The 24,877-nt window shown below is 43.0% G+C and overlaps 1 protein-coding gene across 1 annotated transcript in view; it reads left to right on the top strand.

The window, feature by feature from the left end:
- Positions 1-24,877, top strand: part of TWSG1 (twisted gastrulation BMP signaling modulator 1) — a 56,216-nt gene that overhangs the window by 9,423 nt on the left and 21,916 nt on the right. The window contains exon 3 of the mRNA XM_029066326.2: positions 20,010-20,109. Within this exon, the coding sequence (XP_028922159.1) occupies positions 20,010-20,109 (100 nt within the window). The remainder of the gene's footprint in view (positions 1-20,009; positions 20,110-24,877) is intronic.

Raw genomic sequence — 24,877 nt, 5'->3', positions numbered from 1 at the left:
CTTATGGATCCTATTAGGTTTTCTTATCAAAGTAGTAGAAGAACTTAAGGATTCTTTTGCTAAAGGGAGTGTTTTCAAAACATGAATTTTTTTCCTCCTTGCCACCTGTAATTTGAGCACTTCTGTCCCTTTGGTTTTGAATGTACAGATCTTACAAAATCCATTACATTGCTGTCTAGAATTTCTTAAACCCTCCATCAAAGCTAATTATTATTTTACGGGACTATTACAACTATAGGAATGCATTACACCTCAAATTTAACATTTAATAAGAAATGAAAAGCTACATTCTGACCTCTAAGATCTGTGAGTTAAGAGCTATGATGTCCTAATTAAGATTTATAGATGAAGACATACTAACTCCTTTTCCTTTTAATAAGTATAGGTGTACAGAATTTCCAGGCATGATTTTGCCAACTATAACAGACTTATTTAGTGTTCTTATGTGTTAAATTTGCAAATCTCTTTTTTCCACTCAACCAAATGTAACTCATTACACAAATATATTTAGGGTGTATATTTGCAATAAAATGGGGTTGCAAAAAATTTCATTTTATGTTTTGGGGTAGTCATTACATCGAGATAATACATTTTTTGTTCTTGAAAGGCAGACACAAATTTCAATCCCTTAGGTGTATTTTCATCTTGGTTTGGGGAAATAAATTATTAGTGCCTTTAAGGCATAATCTGTTGCAGTGAAAGATCAATCAATCGTAGTTATTGAGTGCTTACTGCTTTCAGGGCACCGTACTAAGCAGTTGGGAGAGGACAGTGTAGCAGAGTTGGTAGACACGTGCCATGCCTGCAGGGAGCTTACAGTCTACAGTGAGACTGTACGGTTTATGTGCATAAGTGTCGTGGGGCTGAGAGAGGGTTGGATAAAGGGTACGGGTCCAAGCAAGAGTGATGCAGAAGAGAGCGGGAGTAGGGGAAATGAGGGCCTCTTCAAGGAGATGTGGTTTTTAATAAGGCTTTGAAGGTGGAGAGAGTGATCGTCTGGCTCTGAAGGGGGAGGAAGTAATCCAATTTTTGTTAACTAAAGATTACCAGATTTGTAACAAAAAGGATTAAAGAGTTTATCTGCCCTCTGTACAAGGCAAATGCTTGTTGAGCTGTTTGTTCTCCTTTTGAACTAGCCGGGCACAGTGGGAACCATCCCTTTCTGTCTTTATGTGCAGCGCACCCGGTGAAATCCCTTTTTAAAAGTCTGAATAAAATTCCCAAAACGAATGAGGTTGACAACGCTAAAAGAAAGGGTAACATAAAGTGACAGCACATGGAACATGGAAGCAGCGTGACCTAGGGGAAATAGCTTAGGCCTGGAAATCAAAGGACCTGGGTTCTCATCCCGCTCTGCCACTTGCTTGCTGTGTGTCCTTGGGCAAGTCACTTAACTTCTCGGTGCCTCAGTTTCCTCAAATGTAAAATGAGAATTCAATACCTGTTAATTAATGTTGGTATTTGTTAAGCGCTTACTATGTGCCGAGCACTGTTCTAAGCGCTGGGGTAGATACAGGGTAATCAGATTGTCCCACGTGAGGCTTACAGTCTTCATCCCCATTTTACAGATGAGGGAACTGAGGCCCAGAGAAGTTAAGTGACTTGCCCACAGTCACACAGCTGACAAGTGGCAGAGCTGGGATTCGAACCCATGATCTCTGACTTCCAAGCCTGGGCTCTTTCCACGGAGCCACGCTGCTTCCCAACACTTTTTTCCCTCCTACTTAGACTGTGAGCCCCAAGTGGGACAGGGACTCTGACATGATTAACTTGTCTCTACCCCAGAGCTTAGAACAGTGCTTGACACATAGCAAGCGCTTAATGAACACTAGTATTATTATTTTTAATTACTACTACATTTTGTAAGACATTTGTACTTATAAATTTAATATGCAGTAGTTCCTGGGCATCTGCAGATTTTGTCCTTCAAGGTATCAGGTGTTGGCTGGACTCATGCTCGTGGAAGTAACAGCAGTGGCGGGCCATAGTAGAGAAGCATCGTGGCTTAGTGAAAGAGCACAGGCTTGGGAGTCAGAGGACGTGGGTTCTAATCCCGGCTCCGCCACTTGTCTGCTGTGTGACCTTGGGCAAGTCACTTCACTTCTCTGTGCCCAGTTACCTCATCTGGAAAATGGGGATAAAGACTGTGAGCCCCACGTGGGACAATCTGACTACCTTGTATCTACTTCAGGGCTTAGAGCAGTGCTTGGCATATAGTAAGCGCTTCACTTAACAAATACTATAATTATTATTATTAGTCCCATCCCCAGCCCTTGCTGTCTACTGTCTCTTTGGTAGCTAGCAGCTGCAGCCTCTGTCTCCTTTTCAAGACCTGGCTGGCTGGATCATTCCCCTCCTCTCAGAAAGTCTGGCTGGCCATGATTTGTTGAATAAACTTTCCCTGCTCGGCCAAATCATATTTGTGGTTTTACTTTATTTGCAGGAGTTTCTAAAACAAATCCCTTGTGAATATTGAAGTTTTGCTACATTCATCTATTTAGGCAGGTTTAGTTCAATTGTTTGTGTGTATCAGTGAACTTATTTTTTGGTGCAGTGCCAAATAAATCTGGAGGCTATTAAAAAATAAAATACTGAACTTAAGAATGTAAGAAGTGCCACTCTAAGTCAGACCAAGTGGTCTATCTAGCCTAGGGGCCTCAAAGGATATCCTTTTGGGTGGTGATATGGAATCTCTGTCCTAACAATTCTAACTTTTTTCCCTAAAAATTCATCTTGGACCATAAATCCATGAATATATCTAAACTTTTCTTGAGCCTATTGGTACCTGCCCAACTTCCTTGGCTAATGGGTTCCATCTGTGGACTGTAAGCTAGTTATGGGCAGGGAATGTGTCTACCAACTCTGTTATATTGTGCTCTCTCAAGCGCTTAGTACAGTGGTCTGCACATAGTAAGTACTCAATAAATATGATTGATTGATCTGCCTACTATGCAGTACATGAAGAAGTGCTTCCTTTTGATATCTTGAACATACCACCTTCAAACTTCAGTGCAAGTTCAAGTTCATCCTAGTTCTGTCTTGTGGAATTTGGTGGACAGTAATTTCATGTTCTCTGTTTGCATAAGTTTTATGATTGTAAAGACTCCAACCTTGACATATATGAATAAGAGAATGGTGTTGAAGAAGTGGAAAGTATTCTTTCCACTATCTTCAACATTGGTTATTATTAAATGTTTTTAATGAGGGTTATCCAATCATTATATCCAATTTTGGTGACCACATATATAAGAAAATAGAAACTGGAAAACGTTAGATGAGGAATAAAAATAGCCGTAGAGAAGACTGGTCCTGTGAGGAAAGGCTCAAATGCATAGGGTTGCTTAGTCTGGGAAGGAGAAGAAATCTCTAGATTCAAATAAGTCATGGCATGGGCAAATTGCATTGGTAAAATGTGGCTAAGGAAATGTGTTCACCGTGTGAACTATCAAACTATGGTATTTATTGAGTACTTACTGAGTTTTATTGAGTTATTATTTATTGAGTCAGAGCAGAGTACTAAGTGTCAGGATGTGTAGAATTCAGTAGAGTAGGCAAAGAAGATCCCTGTCTTTAAGGAGCTTACACAGAAGATCAGGGGTGCCAATTTTTCATTTTGAGCATGGGGCATTATTGGGGACTTCTAGGTGGGATAAACCTGGGGAAAATGAGATACGGAGACCCATAAGACCAGGAGGAGGGCACATAGGCAAACACAAGACTGGGGATCACACAGTCACATTATCTTCCCCCCTCCACACACACATATAGGACCAAGGAATGGGGACTCAGGCACCTCCAGGGCCAAGAGGCTCCCTAGATCATCCAAGATATGGAGTCAAAAAGGGAAAGCAGTCAGAGATTGGTGGGGAACTAGATCGCAGCTTGAGGCAGGGGTTCAAAGTGCCCGTTCTCTGCCTGGTAGATATCCCAGAGCATCTGACTCCGGTTGAGGCCGAGATCGAAGAGATCCGCAGTCTAGCCCATGGCTCCAGCTTCTATCCATCCCCCGTCTCCTTACGTGGGGTGGGCAGCCCCCCAAACTGGCAACACAGCTAGACTTGTCACTACCACAGTCCCAATTTCTCAGGAGAGTTGACCCTCCTGTTGACTCTTGTTCTTCGTGGCCACAGAGGACTGAACAGGAGCAAAGAATAATCAGTTTGAGCAGGAAAAGGTTTTGCTGCAGAGATGGGCAACTTTTTGACTGCATATTCTGAAGCACCAAACAAGCTATTAAGGCAGTTTGTGGAGTTTTCCTCCTTAGAACTCTTTAAATATGATAGATTATAGCCCTCTGGGGTAGTTTATATATTTGCTTGCTAGTGGTAGAGGACTGACCAGATGTTCTCTTGAGAAGGCTTGCTCTTTGATTTTCTGTTTATAGATTGTAACTTACCTAAATAAGTTTGTTATTACTTGGTATCTTTAAAGTCAACTCATCGCAAACAGAATTGCACTGTTGACTTTGATTAGTAAATAATATAAACCGCAGTTAAATGCTTTTGAAATAGTTGTACTAGTTTTTAAAAGCGAGATTTGTAGAAGATGCCAGTGTGGCATTGTGACAAAGATTGGAAAATAGTTTCGTAGGAGGGCAAAGGGTAAAGTAGAGGCAGCGAAGATGTGTTTTGGGAGCTTTTTCAATCTCTGTATCAAGGGTCCCTTCATTCGAAGCTTAGTGATGCTGTTTTAGTAAAGGTACTGAGAAACTTCTTAAATCTTGGCAGCAGGTGGGAAAGTGGAAATATTTAGCAGCATCCAGCTCGGTAATGTAAACAAGATTCTTCTGTAAATCATCAGAAAAGAGTTTCATCTGTCTTGGAAATCTGGAAGAAAATGTTTGAGGAAAAAAGGACTCAAGTATTAGTCAAAGTCTTGGATAAACTTAATGCTTAGGTACTCCTTCATTCAAATTGAAGATAGTGACGATAGATCTGTCGTGCTTAAAGGGCACTGGAAACTCCTTTGTAATGAAATTTGTCTTAAAATGTGTGATTAAATTCTTAGTGATACTTAGTGACTTAGAAATAAATTCATTTTGATAAACTTAACCAGAATTATTTTATGTGATTCATCAAGGAAAAAGCATGCTTAGGATTTGCTTTCATTATTGATTTAATAGACATAATCAGAAAAAAATACATAAAGTGCTCAGTTGGCTTCTGGTTTACTTTCAACCACAAATGACAACATTTAACTTAGTGAATAAGAATATTGAAGGAAAAGGTTACCATTTTTGAATGATGCTTGTGTGTGTCGGGTCCCAATATGTTGGTGCTTGCGACAAGAAACTTTTTGGAAGTACAATCAGTCATATTTATTGAGTGCTTAACTCTGTGCAGAGCGCTGTTACAATTGTACTTGGGAGAGTACAATTTAACAGTTGTTAGACATGTTCCCTGCCCACAATGAGCTTTCAGTCTAGAGAGAGAGACTGACATTAATATAAATAATGTTGATGTACCTAAGTGCAGTGGGGAAGTACAAGAAACACCACAGGTTCAGTGCCTTCATTATGAAGGTCTGACTTCCCAACAAAGTACTTAAATATGAGGGCGACCTTGTTGAGTTTAGTGGCGTAAGTATTAAAGGAAATGATAGTATCTGTTTAAAATGGCAGGATAAAAAGAAAGCCTGTCAAAAAAAAAATGTTTTTAGAGCATTCAAAGATATATAGTTACCCTTTTTTTAAAGCTGATGCTTCAGTGACATTATGAGAAGCAGCGTGGCCCACTGCTTCTAAATAGATGATTCTAAATAGATGATTCTAAATAGAATCATCGCCTTGATTCTATTTAGTTGCCATTGTTTTTACGAGATGTTCTTCCCCTTGACTCTATTTATTGCCATTGTTCTCGTCTGTCTGTCTCCCCCGATTAGACTGTAAGCCCGTCAAACGGCAGGGACTGTCTCTATCTGTTGCCAACTTGTTCATTCCAAGCGCTTAGTACAGTGCTCTGCACATAGTAAGCGCTCAATAAATACTGTTGAATGAATGAATGAATGAATCAGTGGAAAGAGCCCAGGCTTGGGAGTCAGAGGTTGTGGGTTCGCATCCCGCCTCTGCCACTTAGTCAGCTGTGTGACTGTGGGCAAGTCACTTAACTTCTCTGTGCCTCAGTTACCTCATCTGTAAAATGGGGATTAACTGTGAGCCTCACGTGGGACAACCTGATTACTCTGTATCTACCCCAGCGCTTAGAACAGTGCTTTGCACATAGTAAGCGCTTAACAAATACCAACATTATTGTTATTTACTGAAACGTTCTGGCTGAGGATGATTGGAAAGGCTAGTGAAGAACTAGTGGTCCAAGTCACATCTAATTCCCTCAAAGATTGTTCCCCCATGTGCTGATATATTTGCTATGTGTAGTTTGGTGCTGTTATCTTTTTTGCCTTTCTCTCATGATTCTCTCAAAGTTCCTGCTTAAAAAAGCCCCTCCTTTCTTGATTGGAGCGGGCCATGGTAGTTTGCCACAGTTGTCTCCCAGCTTTCAGCGTGATGCTGTGGTATCTCAGGCTAAACCTTACTGCATCTGTAAAATATTGCTCTGTTTTCCAGTTTCAGTACATCAAACAGCAGCTATTTGAGTGTCCTACTCTTATCCATTCCCTTCACATCCCATCCAGGGCAGCTGGATTGGGGTGATCATAGCATTTTTTGTGGCATTTGTTAAGCACTTACTATGTGCCAAGGACTGTTCGTTCATTCGTTCAGTTGTGTTTATTGAGCACTTACTGTGAGCAGAACACTTTGCTAAGTGCTTGGGAAGTACAATACAACAATAAACAGTGACCTTCACATTGAGCATACAGTCTAGGGCGGGGACTTCGACATCAATACAAATAAAGCTACAGATCTAAGCACTGGGGTTGATAAAAGTTAATCAGATCAGGCTCAGTCCCTGTCTCACATGGGGCTCACAGTCTAACTGGGAAGGAATTGAATCCCCATTTTGCAGATTAGGAAACCAAGGCACGGAGAAGCTAAACGACTCAGTCACGCAACAGGCAAGTGACGGAGCTGGGTTAAGAACCCATGTCTTCTAGCTCCCAGGATGTGCTCACAAGCATTTTAGGATTTTTTTTGTTTGTGGCCCTGCTTTGCCATTTGAGTATAGCCCATAAGTGATGCTGGTGGAACTAACTCCTCAGGGAGCTGGATTTATTGTACATAATGTTTCTCGGTCTTCCAGCAATATAAAACGTTGAGCAGCTCGTCAGCTCTGAAGATGGTCAGTTTGGTTGAAAGTCAGATAATTGCAACCCCACTTTGACAGTCTCCTAAAAGATATGCTGACCTTGTTGATTGGAGTTTCTCCTCACTTGTTTATTGTTGCATTAATTAATCAATGGTATTTATTGAGCTCTTACTGTGTACAGAGCACTGTACTAAGCACTTGGGAGAGTACAGCACAGCAGAGTTGATAGACACTTTCCCTACCCACAGAGAACTTATAGTCCAGAGGGGGAGACAGATCTTAATATAAATAAATGAATTACGGTCATATCCTTACATGCTGTGGGGCTGAGAGTGGCGCGAATAAAAGCTACAAATCCAAGTGCGAGGGAGATGCAGAAGGGAGAGGGAGTAGAGGAAATGAGGAAGTTAGTGAATGAAATTAGTCAGGGGAGATCTCTTGGAGGAGATGTGGTTTTCATAAGGCTCTGAAGGTGGGGAGAGTGATCGTCTGTTGGATATGAAGAAGGAAGGAGTTTTAGGCCAGAGGCGGAATGTGGGCGAAGGATCGGCTGTGAGAAAAATGAGATTGCGGTACAGGGCGTAAGTTGGCATTAGAGGAGTGAAGTGAACGTACTGGGTCGTATGGTATTTACATTGTGTCAAGCAGTGTTCTAAGTGCTGGGATGAAGACAAGCTATGAGAAGCAGTGTAGCTTAGTGGAAAGAGCATGGAATTGGGAGTCAGATGTCGTGGGCTCTAATCCCAGCTCCGCCACTTGTCAGCTGTGTGACTTTGGGCAAGTCACTTAACTTCTCTGTGCCTCAATCACCTCATCTGTAAAATGGGGATTAAGACTGAGCCCCCACATGGGATAGCCCAATTACCTTGTATGTACCCCAATGCTTAGAACAGTGCTTGGCACGTAGTCTGGTACAAGCTTTCATAATACCTCATCTGTAAAATGGGGATTAAGACTGTGACCCTCACGTGGGACAACCTGATTCTCCTGTGTCTACCCCAGCGCTTAGAACAGGGCTCTGCACATAGTAAGCGCTTAACAAATACCAACATTATTATTATAATATCCTGGCTGGATTATTGTGTCAGTCTCCTCTCGGATCTCCCTTCCTCCTGTCTCTCCCCACTCCAGTCTATTCTTCATTCCGCTGCCCGGATCGTCTTCCTACAGAAACGCTCTGGGCATGTCACCCCCCTCCTCAAAAACCTCCACTGGTTGCCTATCAACCTTCACATGAAACAGAAACTCACTCTTGGCTTCAAAGCTCTCCATCACCTGATCCCCTCCTACCTCACCTCCCTTCTCTCTTTCTACTGCCCACCCCTTACACTCTGCTCCTCTGCCGCTCACCTCCTCATTGTCCCCCGTTCACGCCTATCCCACCGTCGGCGCCTGGCCCACGTCCTACTGCTGTCCTGGAATGCCCTCCCTCCTCACCTCCGCCAAATTAATTCTCTTCCCCTCTTCAAAGCTCTACTGAGAGCTCACCTCCTCCAAGAGGCCTTCCCAGACTGAGCTCCCCCTTACCCTCTGCTCCCCCTCCACTCCCCTCCCCCTCCCTCTCTGCTCCCCCCTCCCCTCAGCACTGTGCTCATTTATATACATTATTTATTACCTTATTTATTTTCTAAATGAGGTGTACATCCCCTTGATTCTATTTATCTTGATGAAATTGTCTTGTTTTTGTTTTGTTCTGTTTTGCTTTGCTTTGCTGTCTGTCTCACCCATTTAGACTGTGAGCCCGTCATTGGGCAGGGATTGTCTCTATCTGTTGCCGAATTGTACATTCCAAGCACTTAGTACAGTGCTCTGCACATAGTAAGGGCTCAATAAATACTATTGAATGAATGAACATAGTAAGCACTTAACAAATACCAGCATTATTATTATTATAAGCTAATCAGATTGGACACAGTCCCTGACTCATGTGCGATTCAATTTAAGTAGAAGGGAGGACAGCTATTTAATCTCCATTCTATAGATGAGGAAACTGAGGCACAGGGAAGTCAAGTGACTTAGGCAACTAAGGTCATATAGCAGGCAAATGGCAAAGCTGGGATTAGAACTCAGGTCCTCTGATTTCCAGACCTGTGCTCTTCCCGTTAGTTTGTAGTACAAATCAGTGAGATCCAAATGCATAGACTACCCAGAAGGGAGAGGGAGTAGGGGAAAAGAGGACTTGATCGGGGTAGGCTGGTTGGAGAAGATATGAGTTGCATCTTTGGAAAGGTTGCTGCCAAAGTCACAGAATTCCTTGGCGTCGTTGGCTCTTGTGTCATCAGTGTTTGGCCTTTCCCAGGTGCGGGATGATATAATCTTTCGGTGCTCTTCAGCTTTATTGTCAGTTCACTGCAGGGAGCCCGGGTCTCCTCTGTGATCCCAGGCCGAGTTGTGTTTGGATCGACTACTGAAGAGTATCATTGACAGCATGCTCTTGGAATTGCAGGGTGACTTCAGATCCTGGCAGAGCACAATGGACCTGATGTTGGCAGCGTGTCAGACACGAGGAGAAGTGAGGCAGCAGCACTGAAACCTCGATTCAGTTTTCAGAGTCTGCAGAAATGCATTTAAAGCCATAAGTAGGTCTGGTCTCTGGGCTCATTTAGTACATCTGATGGCCCCGAGAAGGACCTGGGTTCTAATCCCAGCTCCGCCACTTCTCTGCTGTGTGACCTCGGGCCAGCCACTTCACTTCTCTGGCCCTTAGTTACCTCATGTATAAAACGGGGATTAAGACTGTGAGCCCCATGCGGGACATAGACTGTGTTCAACCTGATTAACTCATATCTACCCGAGCGTTTAATACAGTGCCTAGAATGTAGAAAAAAAGTATTCGTTAAGATTCTGAGATTGAAATGACCAGCCATACCACTGTGTTCTGGGAGTCAATTATTATTATTCTAATTATTGTCATTATTGTTATCATTATTATTATTAAGTCATTTGTTAAGTGCTTTGTGTGGAGGACTGTACCAGGCATTACGGTAGATACAGATTAATCCGACCAGATACTGTCCTTGTCCCACATGAAGCTCCCACTCTAAGTAAGAGGGAGAACAGGTATTGAATCCCCCTTTTGCAGAGAAGTTAAGTGACTTATTCAAGGACCACTGAAGACAAGTGGCAGAGCCAGAATTAGAAACCTGATCCTTTGATTCCCAGGCCCAAGCTCTTTCCACTAGGTCACGCTCCTTCTCAGTTTTGTTGAATTAATTCCCCATTGCCATTAGAGTAAAGGCATATCTGTATAATAGGACTATTGCTGGAAGATAATAAAAATGATAATAATAGTGGTATTTGTTAAGCACTTACTACGTACCAGGCACTGTACTAAGCGCTGCGGTGGATACAGCAGATCGGGTTGGACACAGACCCTGCCCCACATGGGGCTCACGGTCTCAATTCCCATTTGACAGATGAGGTGACTGAGGCACAGAGAAGTAAAGTGACTTCCCCAAGGTCACAGAGCAGACAAGTGGTGGAGCTGGGATTAGAACCCATGACCCTCTGACTCTCAGGCCCGTGCCCTATCTGTCCATGCCATGCTGCTTCCCCGATGCATTAAGGAACCTAGAAACTTGTGTCAGAATTCATTTCCAATCATCTGGGAACCATTTTCTATTTATTAGGTTACAAGCAGGGCCAGATTAAGGCTTTGGGGGTCCCAAAACACATAAAATAAGGGGGGTTGAGGGATCCATGTGTTTTTCTTAACACAGACAAAAACGATTAAAAGAAAATCAAATGTATGATTTCTTTAATCATTCAAATTTACAGATGGATTTTTCCCCCAGAAAATATTTTTGCTTATTGAATAGAAAACCAATTCAATCCAATATATGCATGCTCACTTTTGCATAGAAGATAAATTTTCATCACAAAAAAAAACAAACCCATACAGAATTCCCAGGCAGCCTTCCATTCAAGATTGAGCCCATTGTGGACAAGTTCAGACTCATATAAGTTGCTTCATTCTCCAGTACTTGCTGCTAAAATAGAAGATTTTTAAAATGAGCAAAAGTCCTAATAGACATGTGAGTTGTTGGGCATCCAAATGGGCTCATGTTGTCGGATGAATGCTCCCTAATTCCCTAATAATTTCTAGCCAAATCGTGTAATAAAAAACATGCACTGTGCAGAATTGAGGGTGGAAAGATCATGCTTTAGAATGCTTCGGAATAACTTAAAAGCACTCATCTTCTCTGTGATTTGTGAAACACCAAAACACCAAATTCTGAAACACCAAAAATTTTCTAAATACTCCTATCAAGCAACATTCAATAATTAGATTTTGAAGGAAATGGGGAGAGAAGCCTACGTCATGAATTACAAATGGTGAATTACATCTGCCAGCTATTTATAGTTGTTTTAATATGGAAGTTTTGCTCCTAGCTATGTTGAAAATGTATTCATAAGCTTTTGGAAATGGTCACAGCCTGTGCCTTGCACTGTACTTTTACTTTCTCCTTTAAATCCTTGTCAATAGCCTTTGCTGATGAATCTCGTATATACTTGTTTGTGGACTAAGGCCGCGGTTGACTTTTTGTCAGATTACATTTGGCTATATTTTTGAACGTTCCTTGATGGGAAATTCCAAGGTCGTTGCTCTCCAATTCCCCTTTTTTTCATCCCTCTTTTCCTCTCCCTCCCTCCAAAAGGTATTACCCCAGGTATACTGAAAAAAGGTGGAATGAGTGTAGACTTCGAGTCATTTTGGGGGTAGATTTTGCCCTCTGAGTAGTTTTAGAATTTTGATGAAAACTCTGTTTTAAAAAATCTTTCACTGTTTTGCTCTCTTGAGAAGGTGGCAGAGAAAAGTAGAATCATCTGCTGTTGTAAGGCAGCCAGCCAGCCAGCAGTAGTAATATTCACAGTTCAAATCTGAATCTGTGACTTTGTCTTTTCAATCCTGTAGTATGGAAGAGGATTTAAAAAATTCTCTCTCCCACCCTGAAGCGTTTCACATTAATGTCTTATCTCACAATTGTAAATCATTAAACTCACATTCTTTATACATTTTCCACCACACCAAAATATAAAAGTACAGCACATCCAGCCATTAAGAGGGTGTGGAAACACTTTTACTCTTCAAAGTTGGATCATTGAGGCATGTTCAGGCAACTGAAATAGCTTGTGCTTCTTAACCTCCCATTAGCTGGCGTTAATCTTGCTCTTTTTCTCTCCACTTTGCCTTCTTCGTTCAATTAAAAACACCTCCCAAATATGTAGCAGTAAAATGCACAGTGCCTGTTTAAAGACTGGGATTTATATAATGAACATCATTAAATTATATTCACGTTTTGTATAGCTCGCTATTACAGGTGGTAATTGCCTTACCTTGCTAGCTGGGGAGAGATCAGCTGTAGTTCGGAAAGGAAAAAGACACCGAGTATCATATAAAGCCAAGGCGAAAATGGAGTCTTTCAGCTAAGCCTCAGTCCCGAGGCTTCAAAACCAAGAACCAGGGCAGACCAAGTCATTGTTAAGTCAAGTGGGCTATTAGCAACTTTTCTGCAGTCCCCGGTATGACCCAGTATGCAACAAGTGAGAAATCCAAGGTAATAACAATGGATAATAATAGTAATGAAGGCATTTGTTAAGCACTTTCTTTATCCAGCACTGTTTGTTCTAAGTGCTGGAGGAGATACAGGATAAACAGGTCAGACGCAGTCCGTGTCCCACACAGGGCTCACAATCTAAGTGGGAAGGAGAACAGGTACTGAACCCCCGTTTTACAGATGAGACCCAAAGAAGTTAAGTGACTGGCCTAAAGTTAAGTGCGTAAAGGGAACAAATTCATATGCTAGGTCAACATGGAAGGGGGAGGGAGGAGGGGAAATGAGGGTTTAGTCAGGGAAGGCCTCTTGGAGGAGGTGCCATTTTAATAAGACTTTGAAGGAGGGGAGAGTGGTGATCTTTCAAATATGAAGGAGGAGGGAGTTCCAGGCCAGAGGAAGGATGTGGCCAAGGGGCCCCTCTAGGCTGTGAGCTGTTATATGATATAGGGATTGTCTGTCTTTATTGCTGTACTGTACTTTCCCAAGTGCTTAGTACAGTGCTCTGCGCCCAGTAAACGCTCGATAAATACATCTGAACGAATGAATGAATGAATACAAGGATGGGATCAGGGTACAGTAATAGGTTGACATTGAAGAAGCCAAGTGAGTCTTCTGGGTTGTAGTAGGAAATGAGAGGTAAGATAGGAAGGGGTGTAGTGATTGAGTTTCTTAAAGCCGATGGTAAGGAGTTTCTGTTTCTGTGGCCTAGTGGATAGAGCACAGGCCTGGGAGTCAGAGGGACCTGGGTTCTAATGCTGACTCTGCCATTTATCTGTTGGATGACCTTGAGCAAGTCACTTCACTTCTCTGTGCCTCAGTTACCTCATCTGCAAGATGGAGATTAAAACTGTGAGCCCCACTGGGGACATGGACCGTGTCCAACATGATTACTTTGTGTCTACCCAGTGCTTAGAACAGTGACTGGCACATACCAAGCGCTTAACAAGTACCGTAAAAAATTGTAAAGGCAGATGGAAAAGTACTGGAGATTCTTGAGGAGTGGGGAAACATGGACTGATTTTTTTAAATTTAATCTAATTATTTTCAGAAAAATGATCCAGGCAACAGAGTGAAATATGGACTGGTATAGGGAAGTCAGGAAGCAGGGAGGGCAGCAAAGAGGCTGATGGATAGAATAAGTGCTTGGGTCAGCATAGTAGCAGTTTGAATGGAAATGAAAGGGCAGATTTTATTGATGTTGTGAAGGCAGAATTGACAGGATTTGATGACAGATTGAATATGAGAGTTGTGTGAGCGATGATTTGATGATAATGCCAAGATTATGGGTTTGTGAGAGCAGGGAGGATGGGAAAGTCAAAGGGAGGACAGTTTTTGGGTGGAAAGATAAGGAGTTCTGTTTTGGAACATATTAAATTTGAGGTGTTGGTGGGACATCAAAGTAGAGATGTCCTGAAGAGAGGAGAAAATATTAGATTGGAGAGAGGGAGAAAGATCAGGGCTGGAGAAGCAGCATGGTGTAATGGGTAGAACACGGGCCTGGGAGTCAGAAGGGTTCTAATCCTGGCTCTGCCACTTGTCTATTGTGTGACCTTGGGCAAGTCAACTCACTTCTCTGTGCCTCGGTTACCTCATCTGTAAAATGGAGATTGAGACTGTGAGCCCCACGTGGGACAGGGACTGTGTTCAACTCAATTTGCTTATATCTACCCCAGCGCTTAGTATGGTGCTTGGCACATAGTAATCGCTTAACAAATACGATGATTAGTAGATGAAAATTTCATCTGCATAGAAATGGTAGTTGAAACTATGGAAGTAAATGAGTTCTCCAAGTGAGTGGGAGTAGGTGGAGAATAGAAGGAGACCCAGAACTGAGCTTTTAGGGTCTCCCACCGATAATAATAATAATTATGGTATTTGTTAAGCATTTACTATTTGCCAAGCCTTGTATTGGTGGGCAGTAGAGAAGGAACCCAATAAAGAGACTAAGAATAAGCCATCAGAGAGATAGGAGGAAAACCAGAAGGGGACAGTGTCAGTGAAGCCAAGGTTAGCTAGTTTAATGTTTCCAGAAGGGGTTTGTCCAGATCCATGCTCAGGTCCTCTGGTCCTCTAACTCCCAGGTCCATGCTCTCTCCACTAACCATGCTGCTTCCTTTCCCCTCTGCCCTTCAACTTATTTTTCATCCTTACTGTAAATTTCCTGTTCCCCAAGAAGACAACGCTTCGTTACGTAAGAGGAAGGGAAAGCCTAACTATTGGTCCGCCCCTGCAGATCCAGGAGCTTCCAAGAAGCATCCTGTAGTTCCCCCCTCAACTTCCACATGTTGCTCCGTCTCTCTGCTCCCTTTCCTGTCTAGACTTCTTGAGCAGGCTGTATATACCTTCTACTTTCACTTCCTGTCTTCCAACTCTCTTCTCCACCCTCTGCAATCTGGAATTCATTTTTTCTCTCTCCTGTGATGCTGCTCACCCAGGTTTCCAGTGATCCTCACTTTGGCTAAGATTAGTGAGCTCTGACTTAATCCTCCTTAACTCCTTGGCTGTATTTAACACTGCTGACCACTCCCTCCTTTAGAAACCTTCTCTGACCTTGGTTTTACCAATGTTGTCCTGGATCTATTCCTATTTCTCATTGCTCTTTCTCAGTCTCCTTGGCAGGTCCTACATCCATCCCTGCCTTTCCCAACTCCACCATGTATCTTCTGGGTGACCTTGGGCAAGTCATTTAACTTCCTGTGCCTCAGTTACCTCGTCTGTAAAATGGGGATTGAGATGGCGAGCCCCATGTTGGAACAGGGACTGTGTCCAATCCAGTTTGCTTGTATCTACCCCAGTGCTTAGAACGGTGCCTGCCACATAGTAAGTGCTTAACAAATAGCACAGTTATTATTATTACTATTGTTATTATTAACCCCTTAAGCCCTAGTGTCCCAGGAGGCTCTGTTCCTCTGTTCCTTTATTCTTCTTACTTCTCCCATTCCCAAGGTTGTAGCCACTGCCTCTGTGTGGATGTCTCCCAAATTTACCTTGCAAACCCAAAGCTATCACCTTCTTTATAGTCTCTTATCTCCTCCTGCTGCCTGCACATCTGTATCTGAATGACTCCATGACTTCTTGACACTTTAAACTCAATACATTATGTCGGAAACTCCTCATTTTTCCATCCTAAACCTTGTCATCCTCCTCCTGTTCCCATCACCATTAACACCATCTCCCTTCCTGCCTCTGTTCCAGTAGCTGGCAACCTAGGTTTTCATCTAGGTTTCTTCTCAACCTAGGTTGAGAAGCAGCGAGGCTCAGTGGAAAGAACCCAGGCTTGGGAGTCGGAGGTCATGGGTTTGAATCCTGGCTCTGCCACTTATCGGCTGTGTGACTGTGGGCAAGTCACTGAACTTCTCTGTGCCTCAGTTACCTCATCTGGAAAATGGGGATTAACTGTGAGCCTCACATGGGACAACCTGATTACCCTGTATCTAGCCCAGCACTTAGAACAGTGCTCTGCACATGGTAAGTGCTTAACAAATACCAACAATATTATTATTATTATCTTTGAGTCCTATCCACCTTTCTCCTGTCACATTCTATCTGTGCTAAAACCCTGCCAATTTTTCCTCGGCAGTATTCCTCGAATCTGCCCCTTCCTCTCCACCCTTATAGTCACCACCATAGTCCAGGCCCTCATCACCTCTCAATTGGATTACGGCAGCAGCATCCATACTGGACTATCTCTGCCTCAGCCTTTTCCCTGCTCGAGTCTAGCCAGTATAGATCAGCTTCAGAAAATGTGCTTCAGAATGTATTGCCCTCCTCCTCAAAAATCTGCAATGGCTACCACTGATCTTAGGGTGAAACCAATACATGTCACTGTTGGGATGTTTTTGAGCTATCTGTACCTTACCTATCTGCTAGCTTTTCCTATTTTTCTCCAGTTTACACTCTCTGCTCCTCCCAAGCTAACCTAATTGTATCTTCCTTGTGTTTCTCTCGTCTGACTAATCATTTATGTTTCCCCCTCCCCCTCAGTTCTGCCAAACCACCTTCAGAGCCCACCTAAAAGCCACCCCCTCTGAGAGGTTTTCCCTGGCGAACCTCTACCTTCCTGGTTATATCTTCTCCATCTGTTGCCAAACTGTACATTCCAAGCGCTTAGTACAGTGCTCTGCACATAGTAAGCACTCAATAAATACTATTGAATGAATCTTCTCAAAGCCACCATGGTGACGTGTGTTCATCTGTCGAATCATCCACTTTTGTGTTTATTATTTCTACGTCTCTTCCTTCTCCTTTGCGGTGTATGTCCACTTGTGTTAGATTGTTCATCCTTGAGAGCAGGGATTATCTTTTGCATCTATTGTAGGCTCACAAGGGCCTAGTACAGTGTTCACAGGAGCCTAGTAAAATGCTCTTTCCCCCGTATTTGAGTGGTAAATGCCGTCGCTGCTGCTGATAGAGATGAGGGAATTCTTTGGATGTTAAACCACTGGTTTTGTTTCTGGAACAAAACCTCTCTAGACTTGTGGGCTGTGAATGTGACTACCAACTCTGTTATGTACTCTCCCAAGTGCTTAGTACAGTGCTGTTCACACAGTAAGAGCTCAGTAAGTATGATTGGTAGAGAAGCAGCGTGACTCAGTGGAAAGAGCACGGGCTTGGGAGTCAGAGGTCATGGGCTCGAATCCCGGCTCTGCCACTTGTCAACTGTGTGATTGTGGGCAAGTCACTTAACATCTGGAAAATGGGGATTAACTGTGAGCCTCATGTGGGCCAACCTGATGACCCTGTATCTACCCCAGCGCTTAGAACAGTGCTCTGCACATAGTAAGTGCTTAACAAATACCAACATTATTACTATTATTATTGATACCAATTCTGTTATGTTATACCCTCCCAAATGCTTAGTTCAATCAATCAGTTGTATTTATTGAGCGCCTACTGTGTTCAGAGCACTAAACTAAGTGCTTGGGGGAGTACAGTATAGTTGAGTTTGTAGATACGTACCTTGCCCACAGCAAGCTTTAAGTCTAGAGGAGGGAGACAGACATTAATATAAATAAATTATGGATATATACATAAGTGCTGTGGGGCTGGGGCGGGCGAATAAAGGGAGGGAATCAGGGCAATGCAGAAGGGAGTGGGAGAAGAGGAAATGAAGGCTTAGTCAGATAAGGGCTCTTAGAGGAGATGTGCCCTCTATAAGGCTTTGAAGGTGGAGGAGTAATTGTCTGTCGGATATGAAGAGGAAAGCCGTACCGGGACAAAGACAAAAGGGGGTAAGAGGCCGGTGGTGAGATAGACGAGTTTAAGATATAGAGAGTAGGATAATAATAATAATATAATAATAATAATATAATAATATTAGAGAAGCAGCGTGGCTCAGTGGAAAGAGCACGGGCTTTGGAGTCAGGGCTCATGAGTTCGAATCCCAGCTCTGCCACTTGTCGGCTGTGTGACTGTGGGCAAGTCACTTAACTTCTCTGTGCCTCAGTTCCCTCATCTGTAAAATGGGGATTAAGACTGTGAGCCTCACGTGGGACAACCTGATTCCCCTATGTCTACCCCAGCGCTTAGAACAGTGCTCGGCACATAGTAAGCGCTTAACAAATACCAACATTATTATTATTATTAATAATAATTATTACTGAAGCAGCATGGCTCAGTGGAAAGAGCCCGGTCTTGGGAGTCAGAAGTCTTGGGAGTCAGAGGTCATGGGTTCAAATCCTGGCTCTGCCACTTGTCAGCTGTGTGACTGTGGGCAAGTCACTTCACTTCTCTGTGCTCAGTTATCTCATATGGAAAATGGGGACTAAGACTGTGAGCCCCATGTGGGACAACCTGATTATCCTGTATTATTACCCCAGCACTTAGAACAATGCTCTACACATAGTAAGTGCTTAACAAATACGAACATTATTATTATTATCTTTAATAATAGTATTTGTTGTTTCTTACTATGTACCAAGCGCTGTTCTAAGTGCTGGAGCAACGTATGTGGGCTGGGTTGTACAAAGGGAGCAACGAAGTGAGGTAGGAGGAGGGAAGGTGATAAAGCGCGTTGAAGCCGATTGTAAGGAGTTTCTGTTGGAGGCAGAGGTGGATGAGCACCTTCTGGAGGTTCTTAAGTTCAGTGTTCTGCACACAGTAAGTGCTCAGTAAATACGATTGATTGATAGGAACAAAGACACTCTGCATTGTTCAAACCCAAGGTCTTAGTCCAAACCCGGGATTAGTGAAGCCAGCAGGGAAAGGCTTCAAGTATGTTTCAGGTGGGTCTGGCTCTTCTTTCTTGGATAACATTTCATAAATAGAAGTCTTCCCAAATTGAGGTAAGAATTGAGGTTAGAACCTGGTCCAGATTTTTTTTTTGTGGATTTCCCATTTCCCCCCTGTCATTTTAAATAACTTTCATTTGAAGAAAACCTGAAAGGTCAAAATGGAAAGCCTTTTTTTTCCCAGAAAATTTGAACAAAGAAATTTGTGGAAGAAGGTACATTAATGAAAGATGTTAGTGTGTTGGAGTTATATCAGTCAAGTTGTAACAGTAATATTTTCCTTTTAAAATATGAGCAGGCTGGCTAAATTATATTAGTACAGAATCCTTTCACAGCAAGCCACATGCTCACCACGTGCTTCCCCATCCCTTCCCTCCCAACGTGCGGTGCTTGGTCTTATCGAAATGGCCAGAAACCTTCACGTTCCTTGGCCCCACCCACGTTCCCCTGTGAGGCAAGTTTTGCATTCTCCCCGGTTGACAATCCATCGTCAACATCTCAAGGGCAGATATCATGTCTCTAACACCCAGTTACAGGCTTGTGTTTTCTTATAAAATTACACAGGAGAACAAATACGTTCTTGTCTTGCCCTATGCTGTCGAGTCATCTCCGACCCATAGCGACTACATGGACACATCTCTCCACCTCCATCTGCAGTCGTTCTGGCAGTGTATCCTTAGAGTTTTCTTGGTAAAAATACAGAAGTGGTTTGCCATCGCCTTCTTCCACTCAGTAAACTTGAGTCTCTGCCCTCAACTCTCTCCCGTACCGCTGCCGCCCAGCACAGGGGAGTTTTGACTTGTAACAGATGCCTTCCACTGGCTAGCCATTGCCCAAGCCAGGGTTGGAATGGGTAGGCCTCTGCTTGACTCTCCCTCCCGTAGCCGAGACCAGTAGAGTACCGGAAACTTTCCGGGTGAGATCCTGAGAGGGGAAATACGCTAGAGTTGGTAAAAGCAATAAACAGGGACGGTCGGTTAAAGTCTTTGAGAGGACTAACATTTGTGCTTTATCACCAGGAGCTATGTCAGTGTCGACCGGGTGAAGGAAACTGTTCCTGTTGTAAGGAGTGCATGCTTTGTCTAGGCACGCTTTGGGATGAGTGCTGTGACTGTGTTGGTAAGTTGACATTTGGTTAGTTACTTTTAACTGGCTTAATGTATTTATAGAGGAGCACCTCGGCAATGTGGGAAGAGTCAGAGAACTTGGGTTCTAAATCTTAGTCTGCCACTTGCTTGCTGTGTGATCCCGAGCAAGTCCCTTAATCATTCAGTTGTATTTATCGAGCCGTTATTGTGTGCAGAGCACTATATGAAGCCCTTGGGAGAATACAGTATAACGATAAACAGACCCATTCTTTGCCCACAACAAGTTTACAGTCTAGAGGGGGAGGCACACATTAATATAAATAAATTAGAGATATGTAGATAAGTGCTGTGGTCCTGAGTGAGGGATTAATAAAGGGAGCAAGTCAGGGTGTCCCAGAAGAGAGTGGGAGAAGAGGAAAGGAGAGCTTAATAATAATAATAATAGTAACGTTGGTATTTGTTAAGCGCTTACTATGTGCTAAGCACTGTTCTAAGCACCGGGGTAGATACAGGGTGATCAGGATGTCCCACGTGAGGCTCACAGTCTTAATCCCCATTTTACAGATGAGGTAACAGGCACCGAGAAGTTAACTGACTTGCCCAAAGTCACACAGTTGACAGGTGGCGGAGCCGGGATTAGAACCCGTGACCTCTGACGCCTAAGCCCGTGCTCTTTCCACTGAGCCACGCTGCTTCTCTACGTCAGGGAAGGCATCTTGGAGGAGATATGCCTCAGTAAGGCTGTGAAGGGGTGGGGGAGAGTATCTGTGCCTCAGTTTCCTCATCTGTAAAATGGGAATTCAATACCTGTTATCCCTCCTACTTAGATGGTGAGCCCTATGTGGGACAGGTACTGTGTCTGACCTGATCATCTTGTCTCTTCTCCAGTGCTTAGAACAGTGTTTGACATGTAGTAAGTACTTAATATCGCAATTATTATTGATTATTATCATCTTAGAATCCTGGGACTGGAAAAGGGTCCTTTAGAGGTCATGTAAGCTGTCCCCCTGCTTTCTGCAGAATTTCCATAAACCATCCCAGACAGATGAGGTTTTTTTGCCAGTTTTAAAAACTTCCACAGAGGGAATTAACACACTCCCTCAGTTGCCATCACTTCATTTCACAACCAGAAAGATTTCTATTAGAAACCACGGTTTGGTTATTGTTGTTGTTTTAATGGTATTTATCAAGCATTTATTGTGTGTCAAACACTGTTCAAAGCACTAGAGTAGATACAAGTTAATAAGTTGGTCACAGTCCCTGTCCTGCATGGGGCTCACAGCCTAAGTAGGAGGGAGACCAGGGAAACTGAGGCACAGAGAAGTGAAGTGATTTGCCCAAGGTCACACGGGATGCACTTGGCAGAACCAGGATTAGAACCGACTCCCAGGCCTGTGCTCTTTCCACCAGACTAGATCTTTCCACTCTCCACTTAAACTGCTGTAGTTTCAGCATATCTTTTGTTTTTCTTTCTTAATAGTATTTGTTAAGTGCTTACTCTGTGTCACCACTGTTCTAAGCGCTGAGGTAGGTACAAGTTAGGTCGGGCACAGTGTCTGCCTCACATGGGGACCACAGCCTAAGTAGGAGGGAGAACAGGTATCCCCATTTTACAGTTGAGGAAACTGAGGCACAAAGAAGTGAAGTGACACTTCACACAGCAAGCAGTTGGCAGAGCCAGGATTAGAACTCAGGTCCTTTTGACTACCAGGCCTAGGTTCTCTTCACTAGGCCATGCTGCGTCTTTTCTCCTTGGCGGCCCTGGGGAACAATTGAACAGTTTCCTCAGTAGAATAACCTTTCACAACCCAAGAGATCACAAAGTAACTTGTAGCTGTCTCCTCTCTAGGCTAATAATTCTAGATCCTTTAAATTGTCCTCACCTAGCATGTTTTACCATTTTTCTCCTCTCTAGGCTAAATAACTCTAGAACTCTAGATCGAGAAGCAGCGTGGCTCAGTGGAAAGAGCACGGGCTTCGGAGTCAGAGGTCATGGGTTCGAATCCCGGCTCAGCCACTTGTCAGCTGTGTGACTTTGGGCAAGTCACTTCACTTCTCAGTGCCTCAGTTACCTCATCTGTAAAATGGGGAGTAAGACTGTGAGCCCCACGCGGGACAACCTGAATCCCCTGTGTCTACCCCAGTGCTTAGAACAGTGCTCGGCACATAGTAAGCACTTAACAAATACCAACATTATTATTATTATTATCCTTTAAATTGTCCTCAAATCGCATGTTTTACCATTTTTTAGATTTTTTTTTACCATGTTCATAACTCTCCTCTGAACTTTCTCTATGTTCTCTGCACCCCTTTTAAGTTATGAAGCCCAAAGCTGGGGTTAAACTACTAAGAGCTAGAAGAGTGGTAAATATAATGTGAGGACTACTTATAGTCCTAATTTTATGACTTAATGAACTTTATGTAATTTCCATGTTGTCCTGGTTTTTAAAGCATTCAGTCAGCTCATCCCATTTCATATCCTTGTTCCCCTTCCACTGCACCCCATCCTGCCTGCTTCCCTCCTCTCCAGCACCCTACTTATTCACTCTGCCTCGTCTGATCTCCCCCGCCCCTGACCTCTTGCTCACACCCTCCCATTCCACATCTAACAGGTCAAAGCTCTCCCCATCTTGAAGACCGTTCTAAACTCACATTTCCTCTTTACCCTTTTTTATGTTATTTGTCAAGCCCTTACTCTGTGCTGGGCCCCATGCTAAGCGCTGGGGTAGACACAAATTAATCAGTTGGACACGGTCCGTAGCCCACATGGGGCTCACCATCTTAATCCCCATTTTATAGATGAAGTAATTGAGACACAGGGAAATTAAGTGACTTGCCCAAGGTCACACAGCAGACAAGTGGTGGAGTCAGGACTAGAACCCAGGTCCTTCTGAGTTCTAGGCCCATGCTCTATCCATTAGGCCACACTGCTTCTCGGTCTTAATCTTTACCTGATTAATTATCAGTTATTCTTTACCTGATTCATCTCTCATTTGTCCGTCTTGTAAATACTATAGATTGATTGATCCTGCTGCAGTGGTTTAGATAGAAGCTCTTCTAACAGTCGGTGGAGCGTTATGAAAATCTAAATAATAGCTTGTCTGGGTCTTCCAGCTCTGGTTTGTATTAAGGGGCGGAGGACGTCATTTTTTTCTGGAGAACTAATTCTCTCTCCATTCCTCCTGCTTTTTCTTTTCTCTTCCCTCTCTTTCTCCCTTTCTCTCGTCCTCTCTTGACCTTCTGACTCCCACACCCATGGTCTATCCACTACACCATGCTGCTTCTCTCTTCTATCTGGGTCTTCCAGCTCTTGCTGGGATGTAGGGACTGACATTTGTCATAATTAATCAATCATTCATTCAGTCATATTTATTGAGCGCTTACTGTGAGCCAAGCACTTCACTAAGCACTTGGGAGAGAACAATATAACCACAGACAGATTTCCTGCCCACACTTGGTTATAGCGAATTTACTGTGTGTAGAGCACTGTGCTCTTTGGGACAGTACAATATAACATTCATTCCTTCAGTTGTATTTCATGAGTGCTTATTGTGTGCAGAACACTGTACTAAGTGCTTGGGAGAGTACAATATAATAATAAAGGGACACATTCCCTGCCCACATTGAGTTTACAGTCTAGACTATAGTTTGTTATGGATGGCGAATGGGAAGTGGCTTGGTCTAGCAAATAGAGCACCGGCTTGGGAGATAAAAGGACCTAGGTTCTAATCCCGGCTCCACCACTTTCATTCATTCATTCAATTGTATTTATTGAGCACTTACTGTGTGCAGAGCACTGTACTAAGCACTTGGGAGAGTACAGTTCAACAAGAAACAGACACATTCCCTGGCCACAACGACCTGTGTGACTTTCGGCAAATCACTTCACTTCTCGGGGCCTCAGTTCCCCCATCTGGGGACTAAGACTGGGAGCCTCATTTGGGACAGGGACTGTGTCCAATCTGATGATCTCGTATCTACCCGAGCACTTATAACAGTGCTTGACACATAGCTAGTGCATAACAAATACCATCGTTATTATTATTTTTATTGTTATTGTTATACTGTCCCAAGCACTTAGTACATTGCTGTAAACACTCAATAAATACAACTGATTGACTTTCCCGACCCACTTCTACGACTCTTCCCTGGCTTTTGTCTTCTCTTATAAATAAAAAGGAAGGTGTCTTTGAGGATCAGGAATGCCACAAGTTATAATTTATCATAATTATTTTCTTGTTAGATGGATTAAGAATTTTACTGTGATCAAAAATTGAATTTTTGGTGCCAGCAAAGATCATGTTTCAATTACAAAGCCATTTGACATGTGACACAAATTTTTAGGCTGATGGATTACAGAATTCTCTTGGTCCGATTTCTAACAGCCTTGAAACAAAATTCTACCGTGCCATGCAATTGTACATTCGTAATTCTAACCTAATACCACTACAGTGACACACAACACCCATTTCTAGAACCTTTACTGGATTCATTTGGCCTCATGTGTCACAAACAGATTCAAATCCCTAATTTGCCCAGGATGAAATCTGTGGAATTGAGCTACAATCCATCTGTGCAAGGCCCGGCATTGAAAATGTCAGTTTGGGAGCTTTTACGAAATTGCTCTTCCACGTATGTTCAGCTAAATATTAGAAAAACATGTCTTATTTAATGCATGTCTCTGTCTTAAATTGACATTCCATCTTTTTTATGCAGCTTTTTCAAATAGGACTTCAGTGTCTAATTCATTGGTTAATGACATGCTCAGTCACTGGAGAAATACAGATAGTATCAGATTT

Source organism: Ornithorhynchus anatinus, chromosome 5, assembly GCF_004115215.2.
Source record: "Ornithorhynchus anatinus isolate Pmale09 chromosome 5, mOrnAna1.pri.v4, whole genome shotgun sequence".
NCBI lineage: Eukaryota > Metazoa > Chordata > Mammalia > Monotremata > Ornithorhynchidae > Ornithorhynchus > Ornithorhynchus anatinus.
This window is presented reverse-complemented; position numbering and strand designations above follow the sequence as displayed.